This window comes from Pelodiscus sinensis, chromosome 2 (assembly GCF_052426305.1).
Source record: "Pelodiscus sinensis isolate ZL-2025 chromosome 2, ASM5242630v1, whole genome shotgun sequence".
NCBI classification, from domain to species: domain Eukaryota; kingdom Metazoa; phylum Chordata; order Testudines; family Trionychidae; genus Pelodiscus; species Pelodiscus sinensis.
Genome location: NC_143053.1, coordinates 112907626 through 112925015, shown reverse-complemented (window position 1 = coordinate 112925015; position 17390 = coordinate 112907626). Strand labels below are relative to the sequence as shown.

At 40.8% G+C, this 17390-nt stretch overlaps 1 protein-coding gene across 1 annotated transcript in view; it reads left to right on the top strand.

The window, feature by feature from the left end:
* The first annotated feature begins 3076 nt into the window (after positions 1–3076).
* The window catches only part of SYCP2L (synaptonemal complex protein 2 like), a 65238-nt gene continuing 50924 nt past the window's right edge, over positions 3077–17390 (top strand). The window contains exons 1-9 of the mRNA XM_089775986.1: positions 3077–3142; positions 4332–4469; positions 4572–4691; positions 6807–6911; positions 13718–13742; positions 15655–15740; positions 15885–15973; positions 16259–16293; positions 17108–17250. Coding sequence (XP_089632112.1) covers positions 3119–3142; positions 4332–4469; positions 4572–4691; positions 6807–6911; positions 13718–13742; positions 15655–15740; positions 15885–15973; positions 16259–16293; positions 17108–17250 — 765 coding nt within the window. The 5' untranslated portion in view covers positions 3077–3118. The remainder of the gene's footprint in view (positions 3143–4331; positions 4470–4571; positions 4692–6806; positions 6912–13717; positions 13743–15654; positions 15741–15884; positions 15974–16258; positions 16294–17107; positions 17251–17390) is intronic.

Genomic DNA, 17390 nt, shown 5'->3' with positions numbered 1-17390 from the left:
ACTCTCCTACAGAGTCTTCACATTTTGTATTTAGTATAGCTGCAAGTGATCCTTAAGGTTTCTAAAACTGAAATATTAGGAAAACATATTTTCTCCTCTCCTTTCACTTTATTTACATTGTGATGCATCCTTTCTCTTCTGTCATTTAAAGATTGATCCTGCCAGCAATTAAACAACTGCATAAATTTACATAAACACATTGACCTCAAAGGGACTTATAGGAATAAAAACAATGAGTAGTGCAGCACCTTAGAGACTAACTATATATATATATATATATATATATATACACAGTATTATGAGCTTTTCTGTCCACAACCCACTTTTTCAGATGATCTTGAGTGGGGGGAAATGGCAAAGTCAGGCATGTGGTTAAACCAGGCTGAGGACTTGATCCTACAAAGTATCATGGATTTGATTAGACTTTACTTTTTAATTATATTTGTTCTGAAGAAGCATTGTTACAAATCTGTGGGCCTCTTCTTCAAATTACCCCGGGAATAACTCTTATTGAGGAGTAGTCCCACGGAGGCCAAGGGCTGCTGTTGTATGGGTGAGATATATTTAGTGGCTTCTTAAAGGCCAGCCCTACATGAGTTCTGTATTGCATAACCCTGCCCCCCTCAAGACTCAGCTAATCAAAACATCTGTGGCTGTACAGCTAATTGGAGATATTGGTTAATTCATTACACCCAGAGAGGGGAGAGCTACAATGACCCCTGCATATAACAATCCTGCAAGTCATAGATCACATCTTGCAGTGCTACTGCAGCCTTTCTCTTCCCTTTCGCTGGGGGAAAAGGACCTGCCCCCCAATCAAGCACCCCTAGCGGGGAAAGGGGAAACACCCCCTCGGCTCCAATGCGTTCACTTCCCTCCCTGTGGGAATCACCCCGCACTGGAAGCTCTGTCTGACTCAATCTCCGTCTGCTGCTGCCAGCTCTCTGAGATGCAGATTTCCCCCAGCGGGCTCCCCGGGGTTCAGCCTCGCTGTCCCCCTTCCACGGCCAGCTGCCTGGGGCCGGGGTCGGGGCCGGGGCCCGTGCCTGTCCCGCTGGGGGAGCGCAAAGCGCCCCCCCGGCTGGAGACACGCTCAGTAACCAGACGGGCTCTAGGTCCCCCGCTGCGGGGTCTCTAGGCTCCCCTTTCCCGCCTGGGTCCCTGGCCCAAGCCGAGCGGCCCCTTGGAGCGAGACAGGGGGCGCCCAGGGCGCCATAACCAGCTGCACCTGGGCAGTGAGAGGGCTGCCTGGCTTCTCATTAAGGTTGCAGCTGGGGGGCTCGTGGCCGCCTTTTCCCTTCCCCACGAACTTGAGCCATGGTGAAGGTGAGTGAGCGCTTGGGGTTGGGGCGCTCCTGCTTCTCTCCCACCCCCTGTAAGCTGCTTAGGATTAGTTTCCCCAGCTGATCTGTCTTACCCAATCCCCCCTTCCAAAGCAAGGGATAGCTGGCTCCCTGTTCTTTCCCTAGACTGTCCCTCTGCTTGGTCCCCTGGGGCAGGTACAGCGTAGTCTTGCTTCTCTCCCCCCAAATCTCCTCGGTGTAGCATGGTTTTAAGATCTGAGGTCTGTTCTTCATCATTCTCGAATCATACTTTTTCCCTGAGGCTTCCCCTCCCCCCCAAAACCTACCAAGGTTCCCAATGGGTGTGATCTTTATTGTAGTTTCATCTGCAATTTTGTCCCCTGGCTTTCTTGGGCATAGATTTGCCATCTATTTATGACGGACTCATCAGAGACCCTCATGGGAAAGACCTCTCTGATCTAAACAAACAAAAATATGATGCAGAAATCATGGTGTCAAAACCCAAACGTTTTGTTTTAATAAAATAGCCTATCCCTTCTGCCCCTGAATTTAAGTGCCTCTAGACTTTGAAACTAGAAGCCAAAAGCCTTTGTCTCTCTAAGAAAAATCAGGGAAATGAATTCCATAGCGCAGAGTTCTTCCTTGTTTATTCCTGCCTGGCTATTAAAATCTATCACTGAATTAGAGAGTCCCCACCTGCTCTGGTGATTGGGAGGGAGGAGAGAGGTCACTGGTATCCAGAGCTTGAGCCATTTTTACTTTCCTTTGGTGCCTCTGCAACAAACCTCTCCTTTATCTGATTATGAATCATGGGGGTAGGCTGGTAACTAGAGGAGCAGGCAGTGCTATTTTTTGCCTTCTACTGTTGTTTCCCTCCCTCTGTGTGCTATAATAATAATAAATAATACTGAAAAAGCCTAATTTATATTGTACAAAGGAAACATCACATATGCAAAGAGGGTTCTGTTAAGTTAGTGTGAGTCCGGCATTAGTTTTTAGAGAGGGCGGGGGGATTTGTTGCTGTAACAGGCACTGGAACTAACCTAGGTTAAATCTTAGCTAGTCAGTAGCATGGTAGTATATAGCAATACTGGGATTATTCCCTTGTAAGAGTGATCCTTCTCTAGAGCATTTTCACTTCTATGATGAATGGAGCTACCAATAAAGGATGGGGACATTAGAATGTCATTATGGCTGTACAGTTTCTTGAATGCTGCTAAGGATTAACTCAGTTGGTTAATTTAATCATATCACATCACAGAAACAATACTTCTTTAAGGAAGGCTCGTTTCTGGCTTTCATTTTTAAAGTAAGGTATCTGTTGCATTTAGAGCCAAATTTAAATATAGATTCATTCTGAAAATAAAAGTTTACCAATACTGTATTTGGGAAATGTAACTACAAAACTTAGGTTGGTTCTGTAATAAACAATGAGATTTTTCTTCCACATACATAGGTTGTCTTTGTTTTGGTAAAATGTTACTGTTCCAACTACTATAATTTTTCTTCCTTATTATGGAAACTCTTATTGGTGAGCCTGAAGAGGGAATATTTGCATTTGAATATTTGATTATAAAACTGCACATTTGCAGAATGACCTCTAATGGAATGAAAACCTGGCTTGCCATATTTATAATTTTGTTTTGGTGATTTACTATTATTTCTAAGCAATGGTTGTTTGAAAAGTTGGGGAGCCCATTTGAAATATTGGTGTAAAAATAGCTGATCAAAAGAGATTTTGCTGACCAAGTACTTTTTTTCACCATTTAAAGGATGAAGAAAGTCAAGAACAAGGCAGTGAGATAAAGGCGAGCATGTTATCCAGAACAGAATATTATGTAAATACTTTTTAATAACCCCTTCAAACTGCTTCACCTTCTTTTGAATAGCCATTATTGACATAATTTTATATACATTAATTTTCAACATACTCTCGAGTTCCTAATTTAATGTGGCCAAACCAGTGAATACATAATTATATATATTTTCCATTATTAGTAAATGCCACAGAATATTTAGTAGGAGGGCTAATATGATATAAGCCAGGGATGGGAGACCTCGGGACTGGCTTCCTTGGATCCAGTCCCTGAGGCTCAAGATCTCTCCCACCACCTAGCATTAGGGACACCACATTGGCACTCTAACTCCAGCCCGCCCCTGCCCCCCCTGCTCCACCATGGGGATGAAGCACACAGTCTGCTAGCTTGGGCCCCCCTAGGGTCTGGTGTGTGAGGGGAATGTGGGGAGTATTTTTCTCCTTCTCAGTTGAGGGCCAGTCAATGAAGGTGTTTGGCTTGGGTGGGTTTTTTTGCTTCTCACTTGTGTGTGGCCCCTGACTGATTTTTCTGTGGGTCAGTGACTTCCAACGCAAAAAAGGTTCCCCACCCTAAAGCCAACTGTAACCCCTCATAGCATGACTGGATCTGTACTAGTGAGTCTCTCTGATGTGCTTAGATGGGGCTCTATATGGATTCAGATATGCCTAGAAAAGGCCCCTGAATCAGGATCAGGACCATATTCATCTAGATGAAAACAAATATACAGTACACAAATGGCCGATTTATATATAAACAATGTTTTTTGTAATGGCAGCAACAACCGTTAATGTTTATATATTACAGTATAGCAGTATTTACAAGTTAAGTTAGCAACTATCAACTTCATCTTTTGGTTAAAGCCTATGAAGATGTGATAAAATGAGTGGTGGAAGGGGAGCAGAACTATGAAATGGATGAGTTGGAGGGGAAAAATCCAAAAATCAGGCACTTTGGGGGTGTCTGAACTTGATGGCTCAAAACTGAAACATGCCAAATCACTAGCTGCTTTTGTAAATGTAGGTCCACATTTTTACACTCACAAATATAACAGGAAGTCACATACAAATTAAAAATATAATGGTCTAATTCTCATTCCAAGCACTGCAACAATTAAAGTGGGAAGATAAGCTGTGTTTATGCCTTTACAATTTATCGTTTATTTTTCATAAAGATTATTTTCAAAGTGACCATTCTTCATGTTTTCCCCCAGCTTGAAACACTCATAACTGATGCTTTTAAGGGAAAGGGATTTCAGAAAATAAATGAACTGTTTGAAGAAAAAGAAATTTACCCTCCTCAGAAATACAGCAAACAATTGTTTAACCAACTTGACAAAGTACTGAAAAAGGCAAGTAGCATAACTTATACTGTATCATTTTAAAACTCAAATTAAATAATTGCTATCTTAGACAATTACATTAGTAAAAATATGGTGAAAAATGTTTTATAGGAGTTGGACAAGAATGAATTCCAAAATGTTTCCTTATTGTTGAAATGCATTCAGATGTACTTTAAAAGTGATCCTCAAGAAGGGGCGAGCTTGTTTATTCAGCAAGGGCTGATACCAAAGATAAGTATAATATTCACATTTAGTTGCCTAATAAAATGTCTGAAACTTGTTCAGATGTATTTTCTTTTTTATAAAGAGAAGATATTAAAATGTGACTTCTTCGCTGTTCTGAAATCAAATCCCAGGTTCCCTTTTTAATGGATGGAATGAGCTAAGTCACCAGACTGAGTGGTCTTTTTAAAATTTCTGTGTGTCCAGTCTCAGTTCAATATTGTATTTGTTTTGTATTGCTTAGAATGACTTTAATAGAGTACTTAAACCAATCCTTATTTTTAAAATCATTATATACACAATGGAAGGAGAGGGTGAATTGAAACACAAGTCCAATCCATGAAGTAAAATATATTTTACAAGTTATGAATTTAAGTGATACAGGGGAAAAAACAGTAAGGCTACGTCTATACTGCAGTCTTCTTGCACAAGAACTATTTTATGCAAGAGTTCCTGTGCAAAAGGTCTTCTACAAGAGCACGTCCATACTGCCATGTGCTTTTGTGGAAGATATGTGCTTTTGTGCAAGAGCGTCCATGGCAATGTGGACGCTTTCTTGTGCAAGAATGCTCTGATGGCCATTTTAGCCATAGGGGTTTCTTGCACAAGAAATCCCTGTTGCCTGTCTACATTGCCTTCTTGTGGAAGAACTCTTGCACAAGAGGGCTTATTCCTCATGGGGAGAGGAATAACTCTTGTGCAAGAAGCCCTGTTTTCTGACGCTTTACTGTAAATTTACTTACACAAGTACACATGTGCAGTATAGACACTCTGCAAGTTTTTGTGCAAGAATAGTTGTTTTTGTGCACACAGCCTGCAGTGTAGACCTAACCTAAAAGTAAAACTGTCATCAGGAGGTCAGGATTTTCTAACATACAACTTTTATGAAGGCACCTCTTCCATACATTTTTTTTTTTAATAAACAAAGATAGGAACCTAATCCTTTAATCCTATGATTGGCAAGCAGTGTTGATTTCATTATACTTCTGTTAATGAGAATACACTTGCAGGAGTAAGGGTCGCAGGAATGAGCCTATAGTGATAGGCCATGAGAGAATCCACAGTACAATCTCTTCTAATGCTATTTTATTATTTTGCTTTCCATTACTGAAACAGTACCTGCAAATACAACTAGCAAAATGGAATCCCTTTCATGCAATATATACTGAATGTTCACCATTAACCAGGGACAGTCTGCATGTGAGATGAAATTTTCTCTCCTCACCCAATTCCTTTTAGGTCCTCTGGTATGAAACACACTGTGGCAAACTGTCCCACTTGCTTCTGCTAAGCCATTACAAACACGTACTACCAAACCTTTGCAGAAGCATTGATCTGCTCGTAACCTCTACCCTGATACTTGTCATATGGGTATTACAGTAAACTTCCGATAATACTTTAAGACCCAGGGGGTGCCGGATTATGAGATATGTCGGACTATTGGAAGGGAGGGCTATGAGGGTTCTGGGGTGGGGGGAGATTCCACCCCATATCCCTCATAGCCCCCCCTTCCGATAGTCTGGCTCTGCCCCAGGCGTCTCCGATTCAGCCGCTGCTGGTCAGTTTCAGCAGTGGCTGAATCGGGGATGCCTGTGGCAGAGCAGCTGAGGTGCTGCCAGGTTAGTCCGGTAGCGCCGTCCGTTGGCACTGTGGGACCAACCCGGCAGCACCCCAGCTACTCTTGGGGACGCCTGGGACAGAGTAGCTGGGGTGCTGCCGGATTGGTACCGTAGCGCCACCCCTCGGCGCTGCGGGACCAACCCGGCAGCACCCCAGCTGCTCTGCCCCAGGTTTCCTCAAGTCAGCCGCTGCTGGTAAATTTTGTAGTGGGACCATAAAGGAAGAAAAAACATATGTTGCTGAAACAAGAAGCTGATGCACACTGTTAATTTTTTCTTAACTAATGGGTGCTAGTGCATGCACTATCCCAAAGTACTGCTAGATGGTGGGAGTCTATTAATTTCACTTGTATATCACTTTTAAATAAGAGTGGCACTGATAAGCTCAGTGATCAGGTGATCTTGTGTGTTTGTGTAATGTATTTAACTATTGACGCATAAATTTGAGGTGAAAATCCATCCAATTGAATCTTCAACTTTCCCTGGTTTATTATTTTATTTTTACATGGTATCTTGGTTTGAAAGAGCAAGAGAATTTCTGATCCTCATAGAGCCAGCACAGAATAAATCTTTGTTGAAGCTTGTTGAAGATTTTTTTGACTCTGCATTGGTAAGTTACACACACGCATTCAAAAATCAGTTTGCTTTCTTCTGTAAAAAACCTACCACTTACTTATGATCCGCGACTGCAACCATTTAAGATATTCAGGCTCCTAAATCTGTTAAAAGTTGCAATACTGAGCTAAGCAATGCCTAAATACCTTATACCTTTACAAATCTAGACCCCAGTCATGGATATAGTTGCAAGGGGACTGACAAGTCTCAGTGTGCCCCATGGCAGGGTGGGAGTGTGTCTCCATGCTCCTAGAAGGCGGGGCGGGGGGGCGGAGCTGAGGATGGTAGGGGCAGAACCAAGGGCAGCCAGCTCTCAGCGCTACCTGGGGCACATCACAGCCGGCTTTAGGCAACCTGGTCCCTTAGCGCTGACTAGAGGGCATGGTGCAGCAGATTGGCAGTGATTCACAGGGCTTGGGGCTACAGCTGCCACCAAGCAGCCAGAGCCCTGGGTCCTCTTGAATCGCTGGGCCTTGGGGCAATTTGTCCCCTTTGCCTTCTCCCTGCTTCCGTCCCTTGCCCACCAGTCAGCAGGCCTGTACAGCTGTATCAGTGTAACTCCATAATACAAACACTGTGTAGACTGGTGTGAAGTCTGTGCTAAAGGAGCATTCCTTCAAGCTAGTGAGTGCCGACCTCATAGAGGGGCAGTGCACAGTCTATTGGGTCTTTATAAAGAGGAGAGTCAGTAACATTACAAATTGTATTGTACAAATGTGAACTGTCTGAACTATGGGTTTGCACTGGTACAGCTGTGGGAAGATAGTGGAAAGAAGTAAGAGCTTCAGTAAGCTTGCTTGAAATAGGTTCTAGGGCAACATGCTATGAAGGCAGTTCATATTTTTTTCAGAGCATGGCCATTGCAGAAAATAAAAATGAGAATATGCCTTTTATTTAAACAAAACAAACAAAGTTTTTATTTAAATAACTCAACAAGCGGTGGGAAAAAAGACCCCTCAAAGGAAACTTGGCAGCCTTTGGTTTAGTTTCTAGAGAGATATGTTTGATGTAAAGGACAGTTGAAGCTCAGAAAACAAACAGAAAAGCACACCAACACAGAATTTGCATTGTGGATATATGCCTCTTTCTTGAAGGCTCCTCTCATGAATATGTTCCCAATGTGTAAGTGGAATTTAAAAGGTTATAATTGAGAGTTAGTATCTCCAATGTCCTTAGGCAGTTAAAGATGAAACTCTTAAAGTTGCCCCTTAAATACACATTAGAGTTGGATGTCTGTGGCTAATTTGGATTTTAATAAGTTTATGCTCATTTTTATGAACAGATAGTTTGCTCAAAAGGGCTATCAAATACTTGTATAGTAAGTTAAATGTTCATATGTTATCCCTTTAAACATACTTGATGTCTGGGAATTTTCTATTAATGGGGTTTTTAAGGAAAATGTAGAGCCTGTGAAATACCAAAATTTTAGTGGATTTTTTTATTTGCTGACATTCTTGTACCACTCCTCTCTCAGAAATTGAAAGAAAATATTTAATATCTGGCTGACTCAAAGTGAAACATTTCAGTTAGTCAAACGGAATTGAAATGGTGACCCAGGCTGCTGTAATGCCTCATGAGAACCGCAGTGAAGGTGACTCATGCCCCAAGCTTCCTCTCATGGTGCCACAATGGTCTCCACTTTTTTTCAACTCTCTAGCAGAGAAAGAGATTCTCATGACACAGTGAATAATGACAGATGTAGTCTGGCCATTCAGGCAGACAAATTAATCTCAATTAAGCCTAAACAAAATAGTTGAGCATTATCAAATAGAGTTTTCTGAACATTCCATTCCACACACAAAAAATTCACTTCGTATCCAATTTAGGACAAAAAATGCTGAAATATCAGTATTTTCTGTGAGTTAGAAATTTCAGTTGTCATTCTGCTTCAATTTCTTTTTTAATTGAAAATATGATTTAATACACTTTGGAGTACTTCTGCTATTGACTAGCCAGAAAAGTAGCTTTTATTTTATTGAGAATTGGAAAGTGGTTATATAAGCAATCTTGTAATATATGTGTATACAGAGGTGTAGCCATGTTAGCCTAACTTTTAAAAGATCATCTCCTCTGAAGAAGTGGGTTTAGTCCAAGAAAGCTCATGATTTTATATATTTATTTGTTAGTCTCTAAGGTGCCACAGGACTACTTGTTTTTATGTATATACAGAAAATTCCATACATTATTTTGTTGTACATGATTTGAGCTGTACAGTGAAATCTACATATTAAAACCTGATTTGAACATAATAAATGAGCAATTACCACATGCAGGTAATAATTGCTGAAGTATTCCTTTGATTAAGACCTTATAAAAGACATTATAAAATTTGGCAGAGCTAATTTGTCTTGTTCAGGCCACTAATAAACCCAGAAGTGTCACTGTATCCATAATTTATGCATGGTTGGGGTAAAGGAAACAAATATATTTAAAAAATAAAGATACATAATCCCATTCTGATTTCTTTTTCTTCCTATCTTCATTTTTGTTAGGTCAGTTCCTTGTGTTAGTTGATCTGTGTCATATATTCCAAGGCCAGAAAGGACTACTGTGATCTAGTCTAACCTTCTATACAATACAGGCCCTAGAACTTTCCCAAAATAATTCCCAAGCAGAACTTTTAGCATAAACACATCATCTTGGTTTTTAAAAATTGAGAGTGATGAACAAGCCACTGTGACCCTTGGTGAAATGTTCCAATAGTTACTCTGTGCTAAATACATATGCTTTGTTTCTGGTCTCAGTTTATCTAGCTTAAACTTCCAGCTATTGGATCATGTTATATTTTTCTCTGCTATATTCTAGAGCCCATAATTACATATTTGTTCCCCATATAAATACTTACAGACTCTTTGCATGTTACTCCTTAACCTTCTCTTTGTTAAATTAAATAGGTCGGCTTCTAGAATCTAATCTCTAGAGAGAGGACTATGCTTTGATAGAACACCCAGGGCTGGCCCATGTCAGCTGACTTAGACATGTGGGCCTTATTCAATGGGGTTCTAACACTGCAGATGTTTTAGAATGGATGTGTGCCCAGTTGCCCAAAGTCAAATATTTGTCCTGCAATTTTACAGTCCCGCAGTTTGAGCTCCATGAACCCAAGTTAACCGACACGGACCAACCATGAATATCTCATTACAATGCAGACTTGCCCTACATAAAGCATGTTTTCTAATCTTTTAATCATTCTCATGGCTCTTCTTGGAATTCTTTCTAATTTATCAACATCCTTCTTGAATTGTGGACAACAGACCTGGATGCAGTATTCCAGCAGTGTTCCAGCAATGCTAAATACAGAGGTATAATAAAGTCTATACCCTTTCTCAAGAGTCCCTTATTTATGCATCCCAGGATTACATTAGCTCTTTTGGCCAGAGCATCAACGTGGGAGTTCATTTTCTGCTGATTATCCGCTATGCTCTCCCAATCTTCTTCAGAGACACAGCTTCCTGGACCATGCCTCCCATTCTGTAAGGATCGGTAAAGTTCTTTGCTTGTGGTGTATACATTTATTTTTGATCATATTAAAATGAATATTGTTTGCTTCCACCTAGTTTACTAAGTGATCCAGATGATTCTGAATCAGTGACCTACCCTCTTCATTACTTACCCTTGCTCAGTTTTTGGATTATTTGCATATTGTATAAACTATTTTTTCCCCAAGATGCTGGTGGAAATGTTAAATACAGCAGGGCCAAGAACAGAGTCCTGCAGGATCCCGCTAGAAACACGCTTGTTTGATGATGATTCCATGTCCACAGTTACATTTTGAGACCTATAATTTGGACCATTTTTAATCCATTTCATGTTAATTTTATATCATCCTAATTTTTAATCAAAATATCATGCAGCAACAACTTCTGTGCTTTACTTAAACTTCTGTATATTACATCAGCACTATTACCCTTCTCAGCCAAACATGTAATCTCATTTTAAAAACATATGTATCTAGTCTGAGTGGTTCTATTCTCCATAAGCCTATGTTGATTGGCATGAATTACATTATTCTTCTAAAATTCTTTATCGAGTTCTGTATCGGTTGTTTCATTATTTTGCCCAGGCTCACAGACCTATAACCATTCAGGTTTTTTAACCTTTTAAAATCGGCACAGTATTAGCTGCTTCCAGTTTTCTGGAGCTTCCTCAGTGCTCCAAGAATTATGGAAAATCAACATTAATGATAAAGTGAGCTGCTCAGCCAGCTTTTAAAATTCTTCAATGCAAGTTTTCTGGACTCACTGATTTTAAAGAAGTCTGTCTTCAGTAGTTTTTGTTTAATGTCCTCCAGAGCTACTAGTGGAATGGAAAATGTGTTGCCATGATCCTAAATGGTATGATTATATTGCCTGTTTTCTCCCAAACGTGTTTCTCTTATAGAACAAAATATTGAACATTTGGCCTTTTCTTAATTATTATAGATGATTCTATCATTTCAATCTAATAATAAACAGACACCTCTGTCAGAATACTGGTTCTTCCTCATATATTTTTAAAACACCTTTTTATCACTGACTCCACTAGCCATTGATTTCTCCTTCTGTCCTTTGGGTTTCCTAACCAATTTCCTATAATTCCCAACATCTGTTTTATATTAATGACCCTGTTTCATCTTTCTTCCATTTGTCATATATTATTTCTTTATAGAAGCTTTCTTTTCCCCTCTAAACAAGGTAAGTTTGACTTTCTAAAATACTTAAATTTCCCCTAGAACTTCAGATAGTCTTTTGATGTCAATATTTTGATATAACATTTAGCACTGTACTCTACATACATATCAGCCTATTGCAAGTTTCAATATGCTATGTATACAAATAGGTGGCACAAATAACTTTTCCACTATAGTCTCTGTTTTTAAAGGAACCATGTCTAAGGGAATTAGGCATCTAAATTCTGTTGAAATTCATGAATGTATCCCTCTGCAAATCTCAATTTAAAGGTTGGTGGGTAGTTTTAATTAACATAACTGCAGCATCTGGATGTAAAATTGAAGTTCTATTCTTCTAAGGTGCTAAACATGTGAGGGTCTCAAATGCCTGTCAGGGAGGAGTAGTATGGTGAGGACTGCATAAAAACACAAAGGCTGTGTCTACACTAGCGCAATCTTGCGCAAAAGCAGCCGCTCTTCTGCAAAAACTTTCTGCCTGTCTACGCTGGCCGCGTGTTCTTGCGCAAATGAACTGATGTTCTAATGTATGTAATCAGGGCTTCTTGCACCAGTACTCTGACACTCCCGCTCAGGAGTAAGCCCCTTTGTGCAACTGTTCTTGTGCAAGAGGTTAGTCTAGACAGGCAACATGAATTTCTTGTGCAAGAAAGCCCTGTGGTTAAAATGGTTATCAGAGCTTTCTTGCGCAAGAGAGCATCTACACTGGCAAGTATCAGAGGGGTAGCCGTGTTAGTCTGAATCTGCAAAAGCGACGAGGAGTCCTGTGGCACCTTATAGACTAACTGAAGTGTAGGAGCATAAGCTTTCGTGGGCAAAGACCCACTTCGTCAGATGCATGTAGTGGAAATTTCCAGAGGCAGGAATAAATATGCAGGCCAGGATCAGGCTGGAGATGATGAGGTGATCCAATCAAGGAGGATGAGGCCCACTTCTAGCAGCTGATCTGGAGGTGTGAATTCCAAGGGAACAGAAGCTGCTTTTGTAGTTAGCAAGCCATTCACAGTCTTTGTTTAATCCAGAGTTGATTGTGTCAAACTTAAAGATGAACTGTAGCTCAGCAGTTTCTCTTTGAAGTCTGGTCCTGAAGTTTTTTTGCTGCAGGATGGCTACTTTTAGATCTGCAATTGTGTGTCCCGGAAGATTGAAGTGTTCCCCTACAGGTTTTAGTATGTTGCCATTCCTAATATCAGATTTGTGTCCATTGATTCTTTTACGTAGGGACTGTCCTGTTTGGCCGATGTATATAGCAGTGGGGCATTGTTGGCACATGATGGCATATATTACGTTGGTGGATGTGCAGGAGAATGTACCAGTGACCGTATGGCTGATCTGGTTAGGTCCTGTGATGGTGTTGCTGGTGTATATATGTGGGCAGAGTTGGCACCGAGGTTTGTTGCAAGGATTGGTTCCTGAGTTCGAGTTATTATGGTGCGGTGTGTAGTTGCTGGTGAGAATATGCTTCAGGTTGGCAGGTTGTCTGTGGGCAAGGGCCGGCCTACCTCCCAAGGCCTGTGAAAGCGGGGGATCATTGTCCAGGATGGGTTGAACAGTTAGTCTATAAGGTGCCACAGGACTCCTCGTCGTTTTTACACTGGCAAGGATGCTCATACACAAAAGCACATCTCTTGCGCACAAGCACATGCTAGTGTAGAGGCTCTCTTGCACAATTACTTTAACGCAAGAACTCTTGCACTAAAGAGTTTTTGCGCAAGATTACGCCAGTGTAGACGTAGCCAAACAGTTTTAAAGTGAACTACTATTATTATGGCACACCCTAGATCAGTGTTTCCCAAGTTTATTTGGCCACGGAACCCTTCTAAACTTGAAAGAATTTTGCGGAACTCCCTAATAACTGTCATATATATTTGAAGCTGAAAAAGTAGACCACAAATAAGTAAGTATAATAATAAACAAATGCTAAATAAAGTCATGAGATCAACACACATGAAAATTGTTTTCAATAAAATTAATAAAAGCTTAAATATTAATTATTTTTTAAATAAAATGTTATTGTAATGGATTTTTCTCGCGGAACCCGTATTTTCACTTCGTAGAACCCCGGGGTTCTGTGGAACACCATTTGGGAAACACTGCCCTAGATAATCTAGATTCTCCCTTTCTTTTTTCATCAGGTCATTTGCAAATGCAACAGTGAAGGTCAGTGATTTACCAAATATCTATAAATCTATGCATGTGCTGTGTAATTTTTTTTAAAATGAGGGAAAATAGACCTTCCTTGGATAAAAAGTCATCCAAAGTTTGTTTTCTCTCTCATATTATATACAGGCAGTCCCCGACTTACGCGGATCCGACTTATGTCGGATCCGCACTTGCGAACGGGGCTTTCTCGCCCCGGAGGTCGAGGTGGCGGATTGCTACCTGCGAGCTCCGGGGGAGAAAGCCCCGTTCGTAAGCTGCTCCGGTGCCCCTGGTCTGCTGGAGACCGTCTCCAGCAGACCAGGGGCACCGGGCGGGTTCCTGCGCTTCTGAGGCTTTGCTCTGGCAATGCCTCAGAAGCGCAGGGAACCGCCGCTGCTGCCGCTTCAGTCCCGGTGCCTGTGGTCTGCTGGGGACCGTCCCCAGCAGACCACAGGCACCGGGACTGAAGCCGCAGCAGCGGCGGGGTCCCGCGCCTCTTAGACTTTGCCAGAGCAAAGCCTCAGAGGCACGGCACCCCGCTGCCGCTGTGGCTCTGCTCCCCGTGTCCCTGGTCTGCTGGGGGGGGGGAGGCGCAGCTAGTGTGCCCCCCCCCAGCAGACCAGGCTTTTGTTTTGGACCCTGGGGCAGAGCAGCTGGGGTGCTGCCGATTGGTCCTGCAGCACTGCTCTGGGCACTACTGGACCAACCCGGCAGCACCCCAGCTGCTCTGCGCCAGGTCCTGATTCAGCCGCTGCTGGTCAGTTTCAGCAGTGGCTGAATCAGGACGCCTCTGGCAGAGCAGCTGGGGTGCTGATGGGTTGGTCCAGTAGCGCCGAGGAGCAGTGCTACTGGAGCAACCCAGCAGCACCCCAGCTGCTCTGCCCCAGGCGTCCCCAAGTCAGCCGCTGCTGAAACTGACCAGCGCTGACTACAGGAAGCCCGAGGCAGAGTTGCTCTGCCCCAGGCTTCCTGGAATCAGCCGCTGATCAGTTTCAGCAGCAACTAGCTTGGGGTTCTTAAGTTGAATCTGTATGTAAGTCAGAACTGGCGGTCAGTTTCAGCAGCGGCTGAATCTGGACGCCAGTTCGGACTTACATACAGATTCAACTTAAGAACAAACCTACAGTCCCTATCTTGTACGTAACCCGGGGACTGCCTGTAACTACTTGTAAGAAATTTTACAAATAAGTTTTAAATCCTTTTAGTAACTTTTGAGAGATACCAAAAATATGTAGCCTTCCTAGTGCTACATTTAAAATGAAATATTTTGTTTCAATTTTTTGGTAAGTATTTAGCTTGTTACAAGGTAAATGGTACTATGGAACTGGATTTAGTGTATTAAAACTCCAAAACTGTCTCCTTACCCCCCAATAATATTTAAAATAAGCCCATTTGCCACTGAAATTGGGCACAAGTTTGATAAAAACTTGTTTGAGTCTAGAACCTAGAATGCTATATTAAGAATTGTAACAAAAAATATGTCTGGGCATGTCTATAAGAGAGAAGTTCTTTACTCCCCTTTATAGCTTGCTATTTTTGAAGCAGAGAGGAGACAGCTCTTTTTTTTCTTTTCTTTTTTTAACAAGGGGAAAGTAGACCTTACATGGATAAAAATGTGCTTTTGTAATAGCATGGTGTATGTACTTTCTGAACCAATTTAACTGTTTTTAGTAGAAATATGATATTTCTCCTGATGCAGTTAAATTGGTACAACCCCTCTTGCATGGGTGAGTTGCAGCAATGTTAAGGTGACTTGCAGCAGAATAGCTTATTACCCTTACCATGTAGTTGAATCCCCTTTTATTCTAGTATGACCATAGTCACACCAGGAGGTTGTACTGTTTCAATTATACTGACACAGTTAAAATTGTACAGTTTTGTGTGTAGATAAGACTTCAGCCAGGTGAAACACTATAACTGTTCTTCATAGGTCAGAAACAGTTGCTGGAGTCATTCTTACCTGACCTAGGACATCTAGTGACTGATATAAATGTTGCCTGTCCCCTTCGGCAAGAGGTGAGATTCAAGTGGGAATGCAAACTATAAATGTATGCAAAATGTTAACAATAGAAATACATTTTAATGGCTGATGTCTCACTCTCTTTCATTCTGCCTCTTTTACTATCTTTCCCACTGCTTCTCTACGTTTCTGCAAAAAAGGCTTTGAGGACTCTGAACTCTATGCTGGACAGTGTGCCACGGGAGGAGCGAAGAAAATTTCCTACCTCTGAAGAGATGTGTTCACTTACGTAAGTATCCCTACAGTGACTTTAACATTTGTTGTGGAGAGAACAGCATTTAGTTACAGAGAGTAATGCATTTCAACAATCTGAGGCCATAATCTTTAAACCGATCCCATTTGGATAAAAGTTGCAAGCTTTTTGTTTTATTTTACCTATGGGAATTTAGTTAATGTTTTTGCTTTTGTTTAGTTTTATGGAAAAGTGTGTGTATCTATACGTATATATTTATTATCCATGTGTTTTTAATTGATTAAAATGGAAGTCAAATATTAATGGATTATGTTGTTTCAGGAAAGATCTTGCAAAAACAATTCTGGAGGTTGGTGGTAAGAAACACATTATTTTCATTAACTGAAGCTCTTTCCCCTTAAAATCTTGTTAATGAATTGTTATTTGGTTATAATTCATATTGTATTTTGAACTTTTTAAACATGTTTATTGAGGAAAATAAAAAGTAAGATGAATTTATCCTAAAAGGCATTCCATTTTTGCACCAAAAAACTATTAATACTGCCTTAAAAAACCCCTCCAAAAACAAAAAAAAAACCCACTCATGTAATTACATGGTAGGAAAGGTTATGCTATTGTATAGAAAGTATACATCCAGTCAAAACGGAACTTGTGGGAGATAAGCTTCAGTGGGTTCTATTTTGTTCTGGTAGCCTGCTGTATGGTTAAGAAGCATGTTTACCCGTTAAACATTTTAAAATTAAACTCATAATTTTCATCTGTTTTGTCCAATATAATAGTTAGCTAGCTTTAACCAAATAAACAATGTTAATATCCTAGTCTCTCTCATAACAGCATTTTGAGGTATCTGTATCTGGAAGGTGAAATAACAGCCATAGTAAGTTTATGGAGTGCTGAAGTCCTCTTCCTTTGTACTTCAGAAAGTTCATCCAGAGCCTCATGGACTTGAGTTAACCATGCTCAATAATTAGTTGAATGAAATAAAATGACTACATGAGATCTCAAAATAACTTGTGACATTTTTGCATGATAGTCTGGCTTCTGTCATCACTGAATCCAAGTACTATTGTCTTAGGATAAAAGTTAGTGCACTTGACTGATATTCAGTGAGCCATCATAATTAACCTTCTCTTTTTTGAGAGATGCTTCTATTGTATTTTTCGCATGTAGATTATGACCTTCAGGTTGCTCTTTCGGAAGCACTGTGTAGGCTGATAACAAAAAAATGGAGGGATGAACTTGTTCACAACTGGTTTGAAGATGATTATCTTGCTGAAGCTTTCAAAGAAATAAAGGATAGAGAGTTTGAGACGGTAAGTGCCCTTATTTCGAAAACAAAACCTCACAGTTCTATATAGGGGTTAGTTTAATCTATAAAAAGTTTCTGACAATGTTGAAGAGATGTTTTCATGTCCTGATACAAAATCATAGAATACTAGGACTGGAAGGGACC